Raw genomic sequence first — 24114 nt, 5'->3', positions numbered from 1 at the left:
ACTGGCTAATCCATTTCCTTATTTGACCATAACACACCTTGGCCTCAGGCGGGAGATAAAGTTTCTACACTCATGATGTACAATACTGCCCTAGACCCCAGATGGCTAATCCCCAGATAAAATTACTACACAGTAGATATTACTTAATCCTCAATGATTATCTGAAATTGCTGACAAAAATGTTTTTATTTTCTATAAATTTATATGTTGAAAAACGTATTATGAATTATACGAATTGTTCTTAAAAAACCTATAAGATTTCATTGGCTTTTTTTAAATGATTTATATGGATGCAAATTGGGCACTATGACGTTATGCTTATAAAGTATTTGTTTAAAAATTATTTAAACACCAGTCATTCAAAGAAAGTTATGTTTGTATGTCATTTAGGCAAAAGGCTGGTTATTAGTGAACAGATTAATTTTGTGTACTGACGTTGGAATTATCGTTACTAGTATATGTATCATATTTTGATATATAAAAATAAATAAGCAAATTCGTTGTAAGCAAATGAATATACCATACAGGGAAAACAAGTCTGTTTCATGTAGATTTTATTGCCAAACCGATTCATACTAAATTTCAAAACTTATTCGTTTAGTACGGTTAAGATTACAAATGCATTTTCACGTTGTTTAAAATTATAACAAAAGGAATGCACTTTTATAAAAAAAAAATGCCAACTGAATAAATAATATCCGGTGGGTTGATATATTTTTTTTACAGCCCAGTATGCCTTCAATAAATTTCCACACATAAATTTATGTTATTTGTGATTATTTAACCCCCATCAAGTCAATAAATGACTTTATCAACTCTACCTGTCAGCTCAAAGTGAAATTAATTTGATTGGTTTCAAATTTTGTGAATGTTATCAACGTTTAGAGAAATAGGTAATTAAATTGAATCGTCAGTTATGTAAACAAAGCCATATTTTATAACTTTTGACATGTTTCAGGATTATATTAAATAAACGCCAATACAGCGTCAATTCCAGACTTTAAGTAGTCAGAGCCGAACCTTTTTTTTTAACCTAGCAGAGGTGCGAACAAAAGGTAAGGTATTAATATATATTTTAAGTTTTAGTATTGCAAGGCAACTTGAAAGTATTTTTTATTGTTTGATAAGATTTATTTTATTTCTGCACTCTAAAATTTATATTACAACTAAAGCCGAGTTTCCGAATTCCGGTAATAGAATATAGTTTAAGTGAAGTCATTTCGTTGTCTGTGTCCTCGGTTGCCGAGCTGTATAAGAAGTTCATCTACAGCGATCACTAGCCTGATAACACTTTTAAGTTGTTAGTTCGAAGCCTGCTGGTGGCAGGTGCATTTGACTCAAATCTATTTTAACTATGATTATCAGTTTTCCTACCGAGGATTTGATTTTATCTCCGGGCATTCTGAAGTATTCGCCCAATAAGAACCCGGTTTCACAATAAGGTCAAGATTTCTGAAGGTAGCATTACATACCAATAGTCAACCATTCAATCATCCCGTTCAATTTTGTCGGTAATTCTCCTGGTTAACCAATTTTCAGGGAATTTTTTGTTTATCAATTAAAAAAGTTCAAAATTTTGACATTATTCACCTCGTTCATCGACACCAATCATATGCAATTAACCAGTTGATATGTATAAATATGGTTTCAATTATACAGACAAACGAAGGTAGTATATATTCGCATACTCTGTACTTATAAAACACATATTTTTTAAATGCATAAAATTTAAGTATTTTGACATTTAGTACGTGAAATAATTTGCTTCCTTAGGGTTCACCCTTTTTAATGCCCTTACAATAACTCTTTCAGTATTAAATAGCACATTCAATTGCAAGGAATTACTAAGAATGCTAGTCTCATTCACACACCTTCATTTCGTTTTAGTATATTAGTTTTGATAATCGAAACATAATACTTGTATAGATAAAGGCAACAGTAGTATACCGCTGTTCGAAATTCATAAATCGATTGAGAAAAAAACAAATCCGGGTTACAAACTAAAACTGAGGGAAACGCATCAAATATAAGAGAACTACGACACAACAGAAACACAACGTTAAAATGTAACACACACATTATAGCAAATAGGAGCGTTAAAATATGACTGGGCATCTATTGAGTTATCACTTTTTGTTACGTTAATCCGTTTGTGTGACGGGCAGTTCTTATTTCGTTTATGATTTCTTGTGTGCTGTCGTAAATTCATGGGAGGTGTACATTGTTATTCTGCTGTTCACATTTTGTAATGTACTATTATATCATTTATTTATGTATTTCTCTGCGCTAAGTGTTCTTGTGTTTGTTTGCACCAAATTCCTGTCACGAAGTGTAGTAATTTTATCGGTATTTTTATAAATTGCCATATAAGCGGGAGATTTGGATGACCATAAAACAAGCTTCAACCCACCATTTTTTTCCTGACATAAACTGACAACGCCATGGCTAAAAATGAAAAGGACAAACAGACAAACAATAGTACACATGACATAACATAGAACCTATTGTTGAATGGAAATGTAAGAAGCGTGCTCAGGGTGTTCATCAGACTACACTCAATCAATTAATGAAAAGTTATTTTACTTGGACGACACAACATCATGGTTATTTCATCAGTTGGTTAATGATATGTTCAAACTAAATACATAGGATGTATACTGATTTCTATTTTAGTCTTAGATAATGAGTTGTGACTGGCTTTGCATTAGCTTTAGGTAACTACGAGTACTCTTAGATCTGTATTTTGTGTATTTTGTGTTTATTTGTGCTTTGTATCGGTCTGACTAGTTGAGCCCTTTCGAACTGATTTTTTAATGATATGTTGTTTTTGGCGTATGAAATTATAAGCCTGGTACCTTTGATAACAATTTGCTATTTTTTACAAATAATTCTCGGAAAAATATTTTTTTTATCCAAGGCGAGATACAATTCAAGCCTTTATCCCAACTGACTTAATTGTAGAACCTATTGTTGAATGGAAATGTAAGAAGAGTGTGCAGGGCGTTCATCAGATTACACTCAATCAATTAATGAAAGCTATTTAACTTGGACGACATAATTACTTTTAAAGTTAAGTCGTGACTCCTTAATTTCTAGGGGCCTCGGTGGCCGAGTGGTCTAAGTAGTTACTACTGTTATCACTAGCCGGTCAACACTGAGATTGTGAGTTCGAAATCCGCTCGTTCGGTTGCACTCGTCTCCAATCGTCGGTGGTTTTCTCCACCAATAAAAACTGACCTAAAATGCGGTGCTTAACAGTGGCGTTAAAACACATAAATTAAATCAACTAAATTTTTAAATTTAATGGCCCCGCAACGAAGTTTTCGGTGCCATATAGTTTTACCCTTGTTCGTAATTCTGAAATTCCGTAATTCCGAAATTCCGTCATTCCGTCATTCCGCCACAAACCGTTATATGGAGTTTTTTTTCTAAACGACTTCAGATATTGGGCTGATTTTTGGTATGTGAGTTAACCATGATGAGTTATAGATCAAGTTTAAGTTACGTTTCGCTCCGCTAATTTTTGCCGAAATTACGGGCTTTGTGCTTTGATAAATTGTTGAAAATCACAGTTATACAGACTTTATTTCTAAACGCTTTCAGATATTTGTAAATCATATGTGTTTTTCGTTTATTGTTTTGTACATAAATCAGGCCGTAAGTTTCTCGTTTGAATGGTTTTACATTTGTAATTTCGGTACCTTTAAATTTTATAGTCTGCTATGCGGTATGGGTTTTGCACATTGTTGAAGACCGTACATAGACATACAAGCGCTCAAATCTAAATCGTTGCGACTGTTGGCGAGAGTTGTCTCGTTGCAATCATGCCACATCTTCATATTTAGACAAATGCGTCTTGAAATCAATTCATAAGCCATAGACATAGCCATCGATTAAATCTAATGAATGGGGCGGACAAAACTTGTTTATTAAATGCTATTTTGCCCCAATTGATGATCAAAGCAACTTTAAAACAAATGTGGAGTTTGTACACTTAAAGGACAAAAGGTATACCCAAAGTTTGGCACGGAATCAGAGCTTTGCGTTAGGCTTATTCAAAATGAAAACAAAGAAGGTCAGATATTGCCTTTTCGTACCTTCATTTTTTACACATTATTTTAACCATTTTGACCGCGGAATTTAATATTGTCAATCGCACGTATCATGTGTTCCTGATCAAAATATATTTTATAAGTACGTAGAAGTTTTTAACAACTATTTTACGCAATTGAGGGAAAACAATAATTCAGAAGAACATAACACTCGTAAATTTGATCTTTTCGCGTTTAAAGGTGCAATCTGTGATATCTGAACATTCTTGAATACCAAATAGGTGCACCCAATTTTGCACCAAAAAGTTAAAAAAAACCACACATTTTACGGAGGAATAGTTGATCCCGATTCACACATTCGACCCACATGAAATTATTTTAGAGCGAGTAAAGACCCCTAAAAATGACATTTCAAAAAGTACAAAGTAATGTTTGTAAATGTTTTTCAAATGAATGTTCTTTTAATTCGTAATGCAATTTTGATTATATAACGTTAAAATTGTGTCAGCTGCATATAGAAACATATAAACAAAGTATTATCGGGGCCTATTATAGCTGACTATGCAGTATGGGCTTTGCTCATTGTTGAAGGCCGTACGGTGACCTATAGTTATTAATGTCTGTGTCATTTTGGTCTTTTGTGGATAGTTGTCTCATTGGCAATCATACCACATCTATTTTTTTATATTACTTTCTGTTTTATTGATACATTAATGTTAAATTATTGACTGTGCATATCAAATTATTCAAGGTGAATAAAATTCAAAGTGAAGTTTGAAAAGTTAATAATATTTAAGAGTGACCATAGTAATATGGTTCACAGCAAATATAGAGAAAGCATAAATTGCTATTACATCTATGTCATGTTTGACAATGACACGAAAAACTAATAAGGCGATATATAGATAACTTCTTAAACTAATAAGTTAAATGCAAAGTCAAAGAGTTGTTAAACCATATATTTGAAATTGTTTAATCATCATGTCGATTGCGGTATATATTTGTCTTTTCATTGCACTATTTTAAGAGGACAAGCCTTTTCACTTGACACTTATGATTAATGAGATGACTCTTCCATTTAGGGTTTTAGCATGCACTTCATTTTTGCACTTTCTGTTTGTCTGTTTGTCTCTGGGGGCATATTACCCCAAGTATTAAGTCCTTTATGATTGATGGTTGTTTTTGCAACAATATTATAAGATGGAGTAAAATGAATTCGTGCAATTGTACCAATACCTCCTTGAACAGAAATAGCTATAAAATAAAAGATGAACAAATAATGTTAAAATCATGTTAAATTATTAACTGTGCATATCAACTTATTCAAGGTGATTTAAATTAAAAGTAAAGTTTGAAACGTTAATAATATTCAAGTGTGACCATATTAATATGGTTCACAGCAAATATAGAGAAAGACATGAATTGCTAGTACATCTATGTCATGTTTGACAATGACACGAAAAACTAATAATGCGATATATAGATAACTTCTTAAACAAATAAGTTAAATGCAAAGTCAAAGAGTTGTTAAACCATATACATGTATATGAAATTGTTTAATCATCATGTCGATGCGGTATATATTTGTCTTTTCATTGCACTATTTTAGGAGGACAAGCCTTTTCACTTGACACTTATGATCAATGAGATGACTCTTCTATTTAGGATTTTAGCATGCACTTCATTTTTGCACTTTCTGTTTGTCTGTTTGTCTCTGGGGGCATATTACCTCAAGTATTAAATCCTTTTTGATTGATGGTTGTTTTGCAATAATATTATAAGGTAAAGTAAAATGAATTCGTGCAATTGTACCAATACCTCCTTGAACAGAAATAGCTATAATATGAAACGATGAACAACAACTAATGTTAAATTCATGTTGAATTATTAACTGTGCATATCAACTTATCCAAGGTGAATAGAATTCAAAGTAAAGTTTGAAAAGTTAATAATATTTAAGTGTGACCATAGTAATATGGTTCACAGCAAATATAGAGAAAGGCATAAATTGCTATTACATCTATGTCATGTTTGACAATGACACGAAAAATTAATAAGGCGACATATAGATAACTTCTTAAACAAATAAGATAAATGCAAAGTCAAAGAGTTGTTAAACCATATACATGTATATGAAATTGTTTAACCATCATGTCGATGCGGTATATATTTGTCTTTTCAATGCTCTATTTTAGGAGTGCAAGCCTTTTCACTTGACACTTATGATCAATGAGACGACTCTTCTATTTAGAGTTTTAACTTGCTCTTAATTTTTGCACTTTCTATTTGTCTCTGGGGGCATATCGCCTCAAGTTTTAAGTTATTTATGATTGATGGTTACTTTTGCAATAACATTATAAGATTAAAAAGTCAATTGTTCATGAACAATTGAAAGGTCTTTCCTTTTTTTCTTTTATTGGTAGCCTTCTGAGTTCAAAAATATATGGTTGCCAAGGACTTTCATGTTCATAACAAGTGGTTGCTGAGGACAAAAATCATTCCTAAGGATAAAAATATTACTTCCAGTATTAAAACTGTCATATTTACTATTCATAGTTTTTAAAGTTAAAAAAATAAGTGATTGCTTAGGACTTGTATGTCGTTGCTATGGACAAAAATGTCATTTCCAGTATTAAAAATTCATATCTATATTATTCATAGCCTTCTAAATCCAAAAATATATGGTTGCTATGGTGTTTCATGTCGTTGCTAGGGACATTGACCTCTGACCTTAACCTAACTATGTAGATCTTATTATTCTGAACATTTTTGCAATTCAAAGTTTCTTTCTATCTCTAACCTCTTTTGGGTTATAAGCGAAAAATCATCATTTCTGACCCGAAAAAAAAACCAGTTTTCGTGCCCTAGGTCCATAATAGTTGGTCCAATAATTTTGAACCCAACATAACAAATGTAGATCTGGACAAGACACACATTTCCTCCGCTATATTTTATCAGCCATCTTTTGATGATCATTGGTAAAGATCCTATGTAGCTACAACTTACGGTTTCTGAGTTTTAGTGGCCAACCAACATCGGTTAATTTTCGAAGGGGCATAACCCTACCAATGAGTCGTTGAATCTTTTCGATCCATATGTAACGAAGAACCAGGGCCTGTTCCTGAACAAATTCCACCCTTTGTTATTTTCTACCTATTATGGTTACGGAGTAAGAATGATAACAAGGTTTTCGGTGTTAGGGGAGATAACCCCTATAAAGGAAATGTCACGGGGTCGTGCCCTTACCACAAGATAGCTTTTGGTCAAACGATACTAGATACCTAATATCATTTTAACATGTCGCGTACATTTTTGGGAAATGTCGTTAAAGTTTGGCGGAAAGAATAATAATAATCAGAAGATTCCTTATAGAAAAAGGAAAGACCTTAATAAAGTAAATTGAATTCGTGCAATTGTACCAATGCCTGGTTGTTCCTCTTTGAACAGAAATAGCTATAAAATTAAAGACGATTAACAATCTCATGTTTATACGTCCCCAATTATATACCTTGCATATATCATAGTAACGTGCTGATAAATCATTTGTTGGAGACATTACTTGATTGAAAAAAAAGTATTGAGTGAGAAGTGATTGTAAAAATAACCGAATGTTAACCACACACCAATTTACTTTCAACCTTTCAATGTATATCAATATCGAACGTGATTGGAGTCAATTCATTAAATGATATGAAAACACCTTATGTTTTTATATTTTAACATTATATTTAATTTTCTGACAGTATCATTTATGTTTCTTTTTCGGTTGCCGGGTTAGACCATATTACTCGATTTTTATTGTTAATCTGGTTGGTATTTTTGTTCACAATATGAGTTAATTTTAATCACACTGTTCAAAAGTAGTATACCGCTGTTCAATAGTCATAAATCGATCATGCGGAAACAAATCCGGGTAACAAACTAAAACAGATGAAAACACATCAACGATAAGAGGAAAACAACGGAACAACAGAAACACCGAATTGCAACAAAAACAAACGATAACATACATAGAAAAGAACTATTCTAATATGACGCGCTTCTTTCGCTTTGTAAACAACACCGTGGTAAAATTCTCCATATATCTATACTTAGCGCAGACTCAGAGATATACATAATAATGACTGTTACAATATACTTCCCACGTAAATCCACATGTATTGGAACCTGTTTGTAAACCATTTGCCGATTTTATTTTTTTTTTAAATTGCAGTTAAAAAAGACAAAATAACTTATTCTAATTCGGATGCATAATAAAAAGAAGTAATGCACAAGAGCTCGGAGAAATCAACAAAATAAAAATAAAATAAAATTCCGCGAAAGTCTTTTAATGTTTTTGACGCATTTAAGTCATTTCAAAACATGACGTCATACAAACGAAAACGCTACAGTTGAACGTTTTCTGAAAAGTGAACCATCGAAATTCGTATAATATTGTATTAAAATTGATTTGTAAGGTAGGTTTTGTTTTATTTTCTATTCTATTGCATTTTTCGCATATTTACTGATTTCAGTAAGTCAACATGGCGGCTCTTTAGTTACAAAATGTCAACTTTGGATTTGACGGTAGCTTACGAGAAAAACATGTAAATTAAAAATGGCAAATGTTGGGTTTGTTAATTTAAAGAATTAAACAGATTTTTTTCTAGCAGTTATTCACTAAACAATCCATGCAAGCTACAGATTTTATGAATATTTGAGCTTTATCGAACCGGGAGTAAAAAAAGAACAGCCACACACACAGCATACCTACCATCGCTTCAGTTTTTTAATGACCGTATGTGTCCTGTTAGAATCGAAATAATTCATGGAAGCCATAGATTGTTGGAAATTTACACATGGCCTGGGCCGTGATATTCGTTAATTCTATCCCTCGCTAACGCTCAGGATAAAATTCGAATATCACGACCCAAGCCATGTGTAAATTTCCAACAATCTATGGCTTCCATGAATTATTTCTTAATTTGATAACAACTGCTAAAAGTAACCAATTGTCTTTACTTTGATCTAAAATAAAATTAATTCTAGTTTTGTAAAAAAAAAAAAAAAAAAAAAAAACATAACATTTTTCTCCCCGTGTATTATAATAATATCTATTAAATCTATTAACCAGATACAGGTATCACCCGCCAAGTTATAGGAAATGATTACTAGTTTGAAAAGGTCATTTTGATCTAAACATCATCTGAACAATGCTGAATTTACCGCAGAGGATATGGATAAGTCTAAAAATTGACCTGAAAAACGGAAAATGACTTAATGATATCTTGTTCGGTCTTTTAAAGGGGCATTAGCTGTCCTGTTAATGTTAAACAATTTGTCTTAGGTTCTCATTTTTTATTTTAAACATCCTAAAAATTATATCTAATTTCACAAAAAAAGATATTTAATAAACAATTAGCAATGCAAGAACTCGATAATATAAATCAGCTTTTCGTGTGTATTTGAGTCTTGACGCCCACTTATTAATTATCAAAATAACCTCTGAAGACTGTAGAGGGACATATAATCAGATAGAAACATAAATATAAAAGATAACATGCGCATGCAATTGGAATTTTCTAAGTCTGTTACATTTCATATTGAAGGTAAAAAAGATAATCATCATGTTTTACTTATTTAAAAATGTACGGATTCATAAATTTAAATTATTGACTTGCAAATCATTAACTCATCAACGATATTTGTAAGCTTATTTTGAACAAGTTGTGCTAAATCGACTGCTTACAACTTATATCATTTAAAAATTATGTGTTTATCACGAACGGACGGACTGAAGAACGAACGCACATACCAGAAAACATAATGCCCATAAATGGGGCATAACAAGAATCGTATTTCAAATTTTGTCTTCATTGTAGCTAATGTCCCTTTAAGATCTGTGCAGATCAAAACGACCGTTTCAGATCAAAATTGATTAAATAGTATGTGTAACATTTAGTTGATTCAGTTCCCATCACGTAAAGTCAGTTTCAGTGAAAATACACATTTTAAGTTTGATAAAATTGAGAATGGATCCGCAGAATGTTTTAAAAAGACTACAACCCGACCAAAGAACAGAAACAGCTCAAGGCCACCAATGGGTCTTTAATACAATGAAAAAATCCCGCAAACTGGTGCGGTCTTTAACTGGCACTTAAACAAAAAAATTAACCAGGTCAGAGAAAAATGATGTCACGCTCAACCCCAAAACATATAAGTGAACCTGAATTAAAAAAAAACCATACAAGACTAACAAAGGCTTGATTTGGGACAGGCGCAAATATGTGGCGGGGTTAAACATGTTTTGTGAAATCATAACCTTTGAACTTTCATAAATTTACAAATATGAAAGAAGTGGGGGTAATTGTTTAAAAAAGACTTATGTTGAGAATTTGATTTAAACCTGTATATCATTTTTCATTAGAAAAAATAAAATAGTCCCCCCCTCCCATAACCATGGTCCAACTAACTAACCCAGGACAGAGTCCGCTCAGACATATCAAATTTCAGTTGAAATTTACTTTTTTGTATTGAAAAAATATAATAAACGTGTGTACTAATTCTATAAATTTTCATTGAAATTTCAAGTTCAATATCATATGTTATTGTGTTAAAGAATATCCACTACATGTGCAGTGGATATTATTCAAAGCGATATGTTTAAATTAAAGCAAACAAAGCCATATGTTCTTTTCTTTATTAAAAATGTATTTTTAGTAACATGACTTTAAATTTATTTCATGTAAAAGATTATCTTAACTTTGGCTACAAAACAAAACAATTCAAACATTGATTATTTATTTGAAATATTATCAATATAAAGATATAAATATTTCTACAATGCTTAAACTAAATGATCATGTCATTCTTTCTTTTTAAAGAAAATGAGAAGAAAAAAAATAATATCTTGGTAGATAATATTCAGCAGAAACTAGGTAGGATTTTTTTCGGTGAAAATAATTTTTCATTGTATTTTATAATTATAAAACACTAAATTAAAATCCGTTTTTTTTTTTTGAATTCACTATAATCTGTTGTTATTGATATTTCTTTCTTGACTCTAAAGTGACAACTGTATAGATTGTTTTAATCCATTCTTCTGTTAATTCATGGATTGGTTTGTTGTAACAGTATCACAGCTTACGCGACGCTCGATATCTCGAATCAGTTGAGTGTCACAATATTTCAATGGTTTAACCAATTATAAACTTTTTTTTTGCCTTAATAACCAAGTTTGGATATCTGAACATTGTGTTGAAGACCGTACTTTGGCCTATAATGGTTTACTTTTACAAATTGTGTGACTTGGAAGGACAGTCGTCTCATTGACACTCATACCACATATTCTTATATTTACTGTTGATTGTCTGTTTGTCTGTTATTTTTCTACGTAAATGTTGTCGATGGTTGAAGTGTTCAGTTGCGCTGTTCAGAATCATTTTGTTATTCATATCGTTCTTCAAGCTTTATGTATTATGTAAAACATGATATGTTTCCCCTGTCTTAACAATTATTTTGCAATTCCCGAGAATTCTGGCTATTTTTAACAATAGCAGCATCTCTTCCTGGAAATTATATTTGAAATGCCATTCAAATTTTTCCAGGATCACTCAATTTGTTTAAGCGTTTCATCATCTGCCAGAAAAAGGATGGTAACTTTGCATAGTTACTATATGTTGAAAAAAATATGTATGATTCAAATCAAAATTTAAATCATATTAGCAATTTGCCAAGGACAATCTGAGATTAATTATTGTACTTTAGACTAACATATGAATTTGATTGAATACTAATTGATGAATTAAATATTTACTCTTGACAATCTAAACATAAATAATGTAAGTAGTCTTGTTCAAACATATCCATTGAAAAGTAAGAAAGTGAACAGTTTAACACGTACATGATTTTATTCACATTAGTTAAATACTTTTAATGTGAAATAAATCGGTTGTTTACAGACTAAACTATTTACTTAAACATTATAAATTTATATATACATTTGACCGATTTAGAGGTGTCTTAACCTTTTAACATGTTAGTATATAATTCATAGTAATGGTTATCGAACTTTGTCAGTCAAATGTATGTGTGATGCCTGTAATATAATTCGATTATTGCGTTTTATTTTAAAACATAGGATCATGACCAGAGACACTGCTACCGTTTTCGATATGTGTAGGTTTAAAAATTACATAGAATTTGATTTCCTTCTTTTACTTTGATTAATATGTTTTTCAGTTTACCCTAGAAGGTAAATATTGTACAACAAATTAATAAAAAGTGTGATGTTGTGTAGGTTCTACAAGAAGTGAAAATGTTTGTCTTCTTGTTTTTTTATTTGGTTAATTTTGTGTTTACCGCCACTTTCTAGCAGTGTTTGCTATTTCATAGCTTTCAGTTTTTATTAATGGAGGAAGCTGGGGTGCACGTAGAGAACCATCGACATTCGGCAGGAAACTGGCTGTCCTCGTAAATAAAGATTGGAGTCAAGCGCACCTGCCACGTGAGGGGTTCGAACTCACAACCTCGGTGTTTACAGGCTTGTTGTGAAGTAGTTGAAACTACTATTAGACTACTCGAGAACTGAGGTCTTGTCTGCCTTTTGAGATATCTGTATGGTTGGTAGCTTCAGAAAACCACATTGGTATCAGCGACCTACGTATATTAAAAATGAGGACAGAAACAAATTCCACAAACAGGTTGTTCCATCTGAACAACAAATACGACAACAGCATAAACAACAGCATCTTCATAGTCAACAGTAATAGGTTAACAAACATTTTATCAACATTACTAGTTTAGGAAATTGCTAATTATTACAAATAAAAAGTTAAAAACGGTTGATTTATCAATAACGAATGTATGAAAAAGCATTATTTTTACGAAAATTTAAAAACAAAAATGTATCCTAAGTACACGAATGCCCCACTCACACCATCGTTTTCCATGTTTAGAATTCTAAGATCATATCATAGGGACCATGTGTAGTAAGTTTCAAGATGATTGGACTTCAACTTCATCAAGAACTACCTTGACCCAAAATTTAAGCTGAAACTCGAACTATCATTTTCTATGTTCAGTGGACCGTGAAATGAGGGTCAAAAAATCTAATTTCAAAGTGACTTCAGATGTAGTCAAGTCCGACATACTTGTATTGCCCAGTTGACCACGCAGCAGAGTTAGATCACAAATATTTATCGATATCAGTAGTGCACGATTATTTGGTAAATTCTTAATCAAGACGTTATTCGTTACCCAAAAGGCTGCTTAGATATTTATTGTAAATCTATTAAAACTAAGTGACACGTGTACATGATGAACTGTCTATATAAAATTTACCCAAAAGTTCCAACGAAATCCCCTTTTCTTTTGACATTGCCATACCTTGATCGCAAGTTAAGATATAATTATATTTGATGGCCAGACGTGTCTTTCAATAGAATATTTTATCAGGAAAATTAATGAAGGTTTTGGACTATAACTTAGTACAGTTGAATCAGGGGACATTTGATATAAGTTGTTTATACGACAAAGAATTTAAACCATTTTAATCATCCATCAGCCGATCTTCCTTTATTTGTCTGGTAATCAGCGAGCAATCAAACCATTTTAAATGCTGGTCTTTTATTTTTAATTGTTTGTCCTGTTGAAAGGATTTGATGATTATATTAAAACCATTTTTATTATCGATATTATATGTATCATGCCTCCCCGGACGGAGATGATTTGTATTAATTAAGGCATGATAAAAGCCCACTGGGTGTGTAAACTGTTCCATTTGATAAATATTATCGACTGCATGTACATGTACTGGTAAGTCTTCATATTCTTTATTATTTATATAATACAACTGAAAATTGTTGATAAATAAATAAAATGTAATTTAATGTAACATTATTTTAATGAGAATTTGTTTTGTGAGGTCTATTTTGATAATATGATGATTGAATAATACAGTTGTTGGCCTTTTATTGTTAACAGTGTGTCATCCATTTTAAATTCTGACTAAATTTGTATCCAACATGTAATAATATAAATGACCTTTATTGTTGTCATTGCAGATACATTTTATTATTACTTTATTTACATCTTTTTGACATAAGTAGAAATGTCTATGAATACCTATAGTGCTCTCGTTATCCATTCGCTTGATGTGTTTGAGCTTTTGATTTTGCCATTTGATCAGGGACTTCCCGTTTTGAATTTTCCTCGGAGTTCAGTATTTTTGTGATTTTACTGTTTTCTCAAATTAACAATAAAATTTCGTAAAATATTTTTATTTCTCGTCCCTCTCTATCTGAAAGCCGTATAAAGATCATGTGAAGAACAGCATAAAATAGAAAACGAAAGACTAAAAAAATCGGTATATATCATGAATAACATTTCTAGATATATAATAAATCATTTATTAAAAGAATTCACGTTTGAATAACAAGGAGGATAATTACTCCTGTTTTCTCTCTTTTCACAAAATAAGTGAAACTTTTTAAAGATTTGGACGATTTACAGGGATACCCAAATTCAATTAGTTTTAATTGTTTAAAATTTATAACCCTCAAATATTTTTTTTAAAGATATAAAACAGTGGTGGCACAAATTTGAGCTTTTTTTTTTTTTTGAAAAGAGAAAGTCTGACCTAAACGAAAAAGCCGAATAGAGTTTGGTATAAGATAACTTATCTTTAAGCAAGCTTTAAAACCAGTTTGAATCCACCATTTTCTACACAAGAAAAGCCTGTACCAAGTCACGATTATGACAGTTGTTATTCATTCGCTTGATGTGTTTCATCTTTTGATTTTGCCATTTGATTAGGGCCTTTCCGTTTTAATATTCCTCGGAGTTCAGTATTTTTGTGATTTTACTCTTTTTGAATTAGCTTTGAACTAATTGTTTTTATCTCCCTCCAATGTTTTTAAGTATAAAAACACGATCTAAAACAGTGGTGACATAAATTTGCTCGCATTTAGAAAAAAGACCCAAACAAAAATGCCGTATGGATTATGGTATAAGATGATTATCTTTCAGCTAGCTATAAAACCAGGTTTAATCAACCATTTTCTATATACGAAAATGCCTGTGCCAAGTCAGATTTTGACAGTTTTTATCCATTCGTTTGATGTGTTTGATCTTTTGATTTGCCAATTGATAAGGGATTTCCGTTTTCATATTCCTCGGAGTTCAGTATTTTTGTGATTTTACTTTTTATTCTAAGCAATAAAAGCAAGTTAATTGCAAAATCCTATGAATCTACAAAGTAAAATACAATGAAATAACTATGACAGTAAAATGTTTACTGCTTGTCTCTCCATCGCAAAAGTTACACTTTAGATATACGACCCGAATTGTAAAGAGTTTTCCGAATCCTAGGTTCTACGATAGAAACAAACTATTCAAATATTCTAACTCATTTGGTTGCACAAAAGTTGGGGACAAAACTTCAGAGTTTAATAATCTGTTTAAGTATTTCATACAAAATGTTCTTTTGTATCGCATAAGCAAGGTTGGTTGAAATGACGGATATGCATTTCTTCGCACGGAAATACATTTCAGTCTGATCATCATCTTTAGTATCTTCACTGCGCTAATTGTTGATGATTACATTCATAGATGTAAAACAGATGTTTTTAATTTGTTGACCGTCTTCTATAACATTTTTGTTAATTCAACTAGCTTTGGTTTTTCCCATTCGATAATTGTATTTCAATGTTCCAGTCTAACAACCGTATTGGAAATAAGCTTTGTTCTCTTATGATTGTTCTTTAAACAGCAATTATGAAATAATTTCATCATTGAAGTAGCCAACACAGAAACTGGTTTGTACCATGAAAGAAATAAAATTATCAATTTACAGTGACTACATTCCCCAAAGTGTTTCGTGTAGTGCAAGGTGGAATTCATAAATTGTTCAATAATTTCAAAAATAAACATACAATTACATAACAAGTGGTGTAACGTGCGGTAAAGTCAAACACCTGTACTCAAATAGATCCGTTTACTAATCAATAGATGGGATATACGAAGAGCTTATTTGGGTGTTAAGGTAAACATTTTATATACATATGCATACACAGTTTATATGAAGATGATAGCAATCCGCACTATGGTAAGATATTTTATATCAAAAACAAATAAATTTTTACATGACTCAATATAGTAAATTCCTCACCTTTCCTTTGAAGTTTCCAATATAAAATATACTTGCAAAATTACTTTAAATTTCATTCGACCACAAGGAAACTGTTTTAAACCAGATGAATTTCTTTTGTCAGGAGAAATGTCTTTCTGTTGGTTTGCAAAATGCACCAACAAATACTCAAATAGACGAAAATATCATATTAAAAACATTCGTTTGATTCAAGATTAAACATGGATATAACAGATTAAGACAAACATGATATTGTGCAACCACACATATAATACTGCCCCCCCCCCTTTTCCAAAAAAATAGATGTGATAAAAATACTTTAAAAAACTCAATGAATAGAAAAGTAAATAAGAATGTCATAGTCGCCCGTTTTTTTTTGTTTTTTTTTTGTCTAATAGGTTCAATGCGTGATCTAGAAATAATAAAAATCATCTAAAGGTAGGGTCTCTTTGTTTTATAGAGATTTAATCTTATCCAATTGCAGTCGTTTGTTTGTTTGTTCCTAGAATAATATTTGAACCGAAATTCGTGTAAACCATTGAGATATATATCATTGACAATTTGACAACTATCCAAAAAGTATAATAGGTCACCGTACTGCTTATAACAAAGACAAAAGCCAATACTGTTTAGTAAGCTGCAAAATGCCACATAATTTTAACAAGAAAACTGACGACCTGATCTATGATAAAATAACTAAAAAAAAAAAACAACAATCAATGACAACCACTGAACTACAGGCTACTGACTTTAGACAGACACATGCAAATTTCGGCAGGGTTAAACATACATGTCTGTGACTATATAAAGATGGTATTTTAAGTAGATTTCTAGAATCCAACCTCTTCCACTGAGCTTTTAATTAACTGTGCTCCCATCTCATTTATGCCTATTCTTTATACAGAAGTCATCATCTGTAAAATTAAAATTAAAATGGAGAACTCATGTAACCGCATTACTTTGATGGTCAGTTGTGTTATTGTAAACAAATGCTGCAATAGAAAATAATAATGCACTTGTATATAGTTTGTTAAACTAAAATTGACAATTTTAAACATTTATATATGGTTTAATAAATGTTCACATGGCACGATTTTAGTTTAAACATAAACATAATGTAAAAATGACAGATAAGCCAATGTTTTTGTTCAAAATTCTTTTTACTCTTAAATGTTCAATTGTATTCAATCTTGTTAATATACCACTGAAATATGTATTCATTGTTCATATATATTCAATCTTGTAGGCGATAGTATTCTACAATATAAAAACTTATAAATAACAATTATTTGGACATAGTCTTTTGCATATTCTATAATCATTTTACTTTAAATCTTTACTCAATGGGTCGTTTATTATTGATTTATATTGAATAAGAATTAATTTCTAATATTTCTATTCTTCACAAAATTCTTTTTAGTTTATGTTTTGCTATAAAGGCAAATCATTAATTTTTTTAACAATCCCACTTATTTCTTGTATTCAACAGTTCTATTTTCACAAGACCAGTACTTGTTGTAGTTTTACACTGACTTTGACCTTTTTGATAAAATAAATCATTTATTTATAATATTATTTCAAATTTAGGATGAGACATTGATAATATCTGAATCCCCATCGCGGTCATGATCAATGTTACGTTCGGGGGACGCGTTTTTCAACAGACTGTCGGCATTCCGATGGGAACCAATTGTGCCCCTCTTGCCGATTTGTTTCTTTATTATTATGAGGCTGACTTCATACAGGAACTTTTTAGGAAGAAAGATAAGAAGTTAGCAATATCCTTTTACTCTACTTTCCGCTATATAGACGACGTTCTTTCACTACATAATTCAAAATTTGGTGACTATGTTGAACGCATCTATCCCATCGAACTAGAGATAAAGGATACAACATATACAGTTAAGTCAGCCTCATATCTTGACTTACATCTAGAAATTGACAATGAAGGTTGGTTGAAAACAAAACTTTACGACAAAAGAGATGATTTCAGCTTTCCAATTGTGAACTTTCCATTTCTAAGTAGCAACATTCCAGCAGCACCTGCATACGGGGTATATATCTCCCAAATGCAACGATATTCCGTGCTTGCATTTCCTATCATGATTTTCTTGATAGAGGGTTGCTGCTCACAAGGAAGCTATTAAACCAAGAGTTCCAAATTGTGAAGTTGAAATCATCCCTTCGTAAATTTTACGGACGCCATCACGAGTTGGTTGACCGTTATGAAATAACCGTTTCACAATTGATATCGGATATGTTCCTTACGTCGTAACTACAATCCCCTTCCCTTTCATGAATGTGACCTACCGAGTTAGACTATTGACCGGATTTGATATAACATAAGCAATACGACGGGTGTCAAATGTGGAGCAGGATCTGCTTACCCTTATGGAGCACCTGAGATCACCGCTAGTTTTCGATTGGGTTCATGTTGCTTATTCTTTAGTTTTCTATGTTGTGACATGTGTTCTATTGTTTGTCTGTTTGTCTTTTTCATTTTTAGCCAGGCGTTGTCACTTTTTATTTCGTTTATGAGCTTGACTGTCCCTCTGGTATCTTTCGTCCCCCTTTTACACTTTGAATTTCGTGCGACTGAAGCGCTTTTCTGGTTTTACCATAATAAAACCCTAACTTTATAAGCCAGTGATACATAGATACGCTATGATTATAGATGACCACACTATGACTTTAAAAGAATATCCAAAAATCTAAGACCAACTTTGATTGGAGGAGTCTGAACTCTAATATTTAGTGTCTCAATAATTTCTTGATTTATCAACGGAAAATTAAAAAAAAATAGGAGTTATTAATCATTGTCAGTAACGAAACACTGACTACCAAGCTGCTGATACCAACTGGGACTAGCATTCCATCAGTACTTATATCTATTAAGTGTAAATTATAAAATAACACTTTTTAAATTTCGTGTGTCCAAAGCTCTCTTCTGGATTTACATTAATCAGGAATACTGAAACCCACGGAGCATTTTGAAAGCCAGTGACATATAAGATTGTAGTCACCTTAAGAGCTATATAACCAAAAGGGATCTGAAATGAATCGCCAAATTCATCGCATGTCATCTTTGCCTGAAGCAGCTGGAATCTAAGTATCTTTTTTGAAAACCTAAGAATCAAATAATAAGCTTGGTACTATTACATCACTGGATCGATGCCTCTGCTGGTGGACGTTTCGTCCCCGAGGGTATCACTAGCCCAGTAGTCAACACTTTGGTGTTGACATGAATATCAATTACATTGTCATTTTTATAAATTTCCTGTTGACACAAATATGAATTTTTCGAAAAACTAAGGATTTTCTTATCCCAGGCATAGATTCCCTTACCCGTATTTGGCACAACTTTTTAGAATTTTGGGTTCTCAATGCTCATCAACTTTCTACTTTTTGGCTTTATAAAACTGTAATGAGTCCTAAGTTGATGAAACGCGCGTTTGGCGTATTAAAGTATAAGCCTGGTACTTTTAATAACTAATTAGACAAATGGTGGTGTTATTTGAAATGGTTGTGTCAAATAACAAGGTTAACCGATAAGAATTAAGTTGTAGAAATCGTTATTTGCCACTACAGGTTAACCCTACGACAAATAACATGTTATAACGTTGATCAGAAATTTGGATATAACCTTTTTCTATAATCTCTTGACATTCCAATGTATATAACTGTCCAAGTAGAGATTAAATTGTGTGTTAATAAATGCGTTTGTTTTCTTAACACTATTTCACAAAGTTCTATGCGTTTCTTCCTGCTTGAAGTGTTTGTTCAACTTATAACGGTCACACAGTAGGTTGTTTTTCTATTAACATAACATAAACACTGACAAGCAACTATATACATTTGTTTCCTCGGGTGATTCGATTGAAAGAATGTCACCCAAAGGGTGGAATGAGATTTGTATAGACACTTGGCTGCATAAACTTCTACAGTGTCCGAGAAAAGTGTTCATTTGGTAATGAGCGCAATACGCACATTAAATTCACACATGGACTGTTTTCAAAACTTTTGAATTGTTCCAAATACGGCAACACTTTTCTAAATTTAAGGTCTTCAAATTAATGTTCTTAAACTTCGTAATTAATTTAGCAGTATCTAATTTAACAGCGAGTGCCACTGATTGGTTTTTTGTAGACGAAGCGGTCGTATGGCGAGCAATATAGTAAGCCTGGTATAAGTATATCTTTCAGTAGGTTATTTTTTTAATAGCTCATTATACAGTGACAAAAAATTAGCCCCAGAACAAATCGGGTGACGCGTCGGAAGAAGATGCATTGAATTGTTAAGGCTGATTTTGTGCACCACTTACCAAACAGTAGGAAAAAATCTACATGCATTTTAAAACAGAATAAAGGCAGCTTCCACATAAAAGGAAATCCTTCTTGACTCAATAACACTATAGTAAAACCTGCCATAAAGGTCACTTGTATTTAGATAAACCCTGTCTTGTTGTGTCATCTTCTTTTAGTTTTGCGGTAGTATTACCTTCTAATTTCATGAACTTTGATTCAAAGGTCACTCCTCAGATAAAGTAAATTTTCTCTGGTCCTGAGATTCACCTTTTTACACAGGTTTGACTGTATTCCATTGATTGTGTAATATCATATCTGTTTTCCTTCCATAAAACAATAAAATGGTGTGGACAATAATGTTTTGTGACAAGCGATTGCTACATGTCTTCAAAGTTCTATTCATGTTATTGCCAATGCAGTGGAATCTTTGATCGATTTTTGTAATATCTGTCTAAATAATGTAGGTCGAAAATGGAAATGTGAAAAGTAAAACACTTTAATCTTTGATGTTACAATAAAAATCTGGCGTAATACGAACAGATAATTGTCCAACGATTGAACCACATTTCCGTAGCAAATTCATATTCATATTGATTTTGCTTGAGAAAAGTCAGATGGATTCTTTTCAAGGCATTTTGTTACATGGACCGACGTCAAACTGTTTCATTTAAGTGACGAACCTTTTAATGTAACGATATATACAATAGACACTCTCAATGGGATGGTATTCGTTACAAATGCAATAATTATAAGACAAATGTCAATTTAGATTTCAGAAAAATTAATTCTCATTTCAATATTTCAGAGTGATACCAAAGGCCAAATTGAATATAATTTAAGAAAAATAAGGATATTGAAAATATTATCAAAGACAGTGGACACGAGACATTCGATATTTCAATTTTGAAAATGGCGGATTTAAGCATGAAAAGTTACAAGTCTCATGAATCAGTAAGGGAGAGAAATAGACGAGAGCAAAGAAGATTTGATCAGACTTCTGATGGCAGATACAATGAATTCAAAATAAAGCTAAATGGAATTAGCACTCAGCAAAGGCTAGTAGAAAAGGACCTAGAAAGAATACGTGCAGGAGTTCACAGACCACCGAAAAGTGCTATAATTTCCAGTCACAAATCATTCAATCCAGCAAGTACTCGTACATTAGCTGAAAAAAATCTGCGGAATAAACAAGAAAAATCCTCCAAAAAATCTCCAAAGAGGTCTCCTCGGCCACCAAGTGACATTGAAAAGGTTGAAATTAATACAGGTATGCTAGTAGAATATTTACAGAAACTTCAAGAAGCAGACGTCATTGATTTAGACAATATAATAACCGATAAAGTAGTTAAAGGTACGCAGCTTGTCAATCAAAAAATGAACTCTGACCCTGAGATGTCGCAAAGATCTACTAACCAAGCAGAACGATCAGGTAGCTTTAATAATAAACAGCTTAATATACCTACCATAAGAGATGTAAATAGTGTAACGAGAGGATCGGCCGATAGCAAACTAGATTTAAATTCTAATTCTAATCGAGATCAAAGACTTTTAAAATCTTCACCATTACCAACCATGAGTGCTCCTGAAACTGGAGCTACCTTGGAAAAGGAACAACACAGTTCTCAAAAAGCAATCTATAATTCTGAAAATTCGAAAGGAATTGATGCAAGCACCAGAAGAAGAAAATCTTCAGCAGCACAAGACGATTTTAATGGACAGATTTACAATTATGATTCCTTTGAATTTGGAAATTCAAAAGAGCAACTGAACTCAGATAAACAATGGGAACAAGCTAGAAACGCCAGATATGTACGGACTCGTGAAAAATTAGAAAGAGACAGGGAATTATCAGTGAAGGAAATATTTGACCGATCCAAACCTTAATTAAAATAGAAAATATATAGAAAGAGGGGATTCATGTTCACAGGAAGTTCATTCACAAGCAGAACTAACAGTTATACATCTTGCCAAGATTTTTACAGTGATTGAAAAACTCGGATGTTGAAACATCCAATGCACGGGAAAATGGATTTAACAAACTCTTGTGTATGCAACGGTACATTATTTCATTTGGTTACACCGTAGTCCGTCCATTTGTTTATTTTTTAAATTGTTAAACTTGTTTGCTTTTTTTCTATTTTTTCTTCTTGTTTGCTTGTAAATAGTCGAACTAGACAGTACAATTATTAGTTTATAGTCCTTTTTAAACCAAAATCCATCTATTTAAATCATTAATATATCTAGAATATATAATGCGCATTTTACAATTTTACAATAAGGCAATAAATTTTATCTTGGTTACATGGGATTGTATGTTTAAAATTACACGACAATAACGATATTACATAAGATAGAAACACATTTACTTTAAATGATATTTAACATCATTTTACAATATGTTTTCTTCTCAAGAGTGCCTTTGCATTTAATTAAGCGAACTACATGTATTGAACTGCTTATGCAGACATAGTATTGTGCGTAGAATCTGTAATCTGCTTCTGAGAACTATATTGTCAATAAATTGTTAAAAATGCATAATATGAATACATTTTCTCCTCTTTTAAGATATATTTTATAAAAGTCTATTGATCTTTTAATACTATTAGGATTTTAACATTTGTAATTACATAATCTTTTATATGCAAAACACACTTGAAATGAAAATTTAAAGAGCGATAATGTCTTGAAGTTTTCATTAAATCCAATTAAAATTTAATCCAAAATAACATGATAACGTCCTTATCACTATTAAAGAGCAAACCTCAAATAAAAAAAGCTACAACAAACACTAAAAAATGTCAGAACTTTCCCCCATGGAGCTATTCTTCCTAATCCATCCTTTGGACCGTATACGATGATAATATTTCAATTTGAATGACGATAACCTTTCACGGCATCCATCCTTCAATTCTTAATGGGATTATTTGTCAGTTGTGAATCTTCTTGCTTGGTAAACATGTATTTTACCTGTGAAGGGCAACACTTGTTTGAACGAAAGGCATTGCTCAAAGTTTTCCTTTTCATCAACCAAATAAGATAATTAGAAGCAGGTATGGTGCACATTACTTACTATTTTTTCTCCATTTTGTACGCCAATCGTTTCCTAATAAGTTAACGTTTCAACTATAGAATGTTTTCCATAGCCATAAAGGATCTTGAGATGAACGTTCAATTCTGGAGGATTCATTTTATGTTTCTGTTAAAGTAAAAATGTTCAAGTTTTCTGGTGATTCCATAATGGAATGTTTAACCCGAACAGGAAGTTTCTCCGACTTTGCAGTTGCCATTGTATTATATAGGGATTTCAATTAAAAGAAACTCCATTTACGCAACAGAATTTTGTTTCATATTTTGTTTTTCTTTAATAATAGTTCTTTCTTCAACCAAGCGGCTGAACAAATGTGTACATTATGCTATATTGTAATAGTTGTGTTTACTAGACCACACATAGAACAAACGTTCTAGCTTGGGTATGTTATACTTGGTTGTGGTCCAAGTAAAAAGGAAATTAGCTTTATTTGAATCAATATAGATAAAGATTGTCATGAAATCTTGTTGATTTGTTGATTGTTATCAGTAATTAAAATCATGAATGTGAATATCGTTTTCATTATTTGTTCTATATTAGGAA

The 24114-nt window shown here is 31.8% G+C and overlaps 1 protein-coding gene across 2 annotated transcripts; it reads left to right on the top strand.

Annotated features, from left to right (window-relative positions):
- Positions 1-941: 941 nt before the first annotated feature.
- LOC143063859 (uncharacterized) lies at positions 942-24082 on the top strand. Of its 2 annotated transcripts, none has more exons than XM_076236274.1 (2): positions 942-1055; positions 21289-24082. In XM_076236274.1, the coding sequence occupies exon 2, from the start codon at positions 21393-21395 to the stop codon at positions 22365-22367; it is 975 nt and encodes a 324-aa protein (XP_076092389.1). In that variant the 5' UTR covers positions 942-1055; positions 21289-21392; the 3' UTR covers positions 22368-24082. The 2 variants fall into 2 exon arrangements, with proteins under 2 accessions (XP_076092389.1, XP_076092390.1); XM_076236275.1 differs by lacking the exon at positions 942-1055 and adding an exon at positions 13704-13847.
- Positions 24083-24114: the final 32 nt, after the last annotated feature.

The sequence above is a fragment of the Mytilus galloprovincialis genome, chromosome 2, assembly GCF_965363235.1.
Source record: "Mytilus galloprovincialis chromosome 2, xbMytGall1.hap1.1, whole genome shotgun sequence".
Classification (NCBI taxonomy): domain Eukaryota; kingdom Metazoa; phylum Mollusca; class Bivalvia; order Mytilida; family Mytilidae; genus Mytilus; species Mytilus galloprovincialis.
Note: the sequence above shows the minus strand (reverse complement) of the source record. Positions and strands in the feature narration are given on the sequence as shown.

Excerpts from the sequence above, each read along its gene's own strand:
- LOC143063859 (XM_076236274.1), top strand. The coding sequence starts at position 21,393 with ATGGCGGATTTAAGCATGAAAAGTTACAAGTCTCATGAATCAGTAAGG.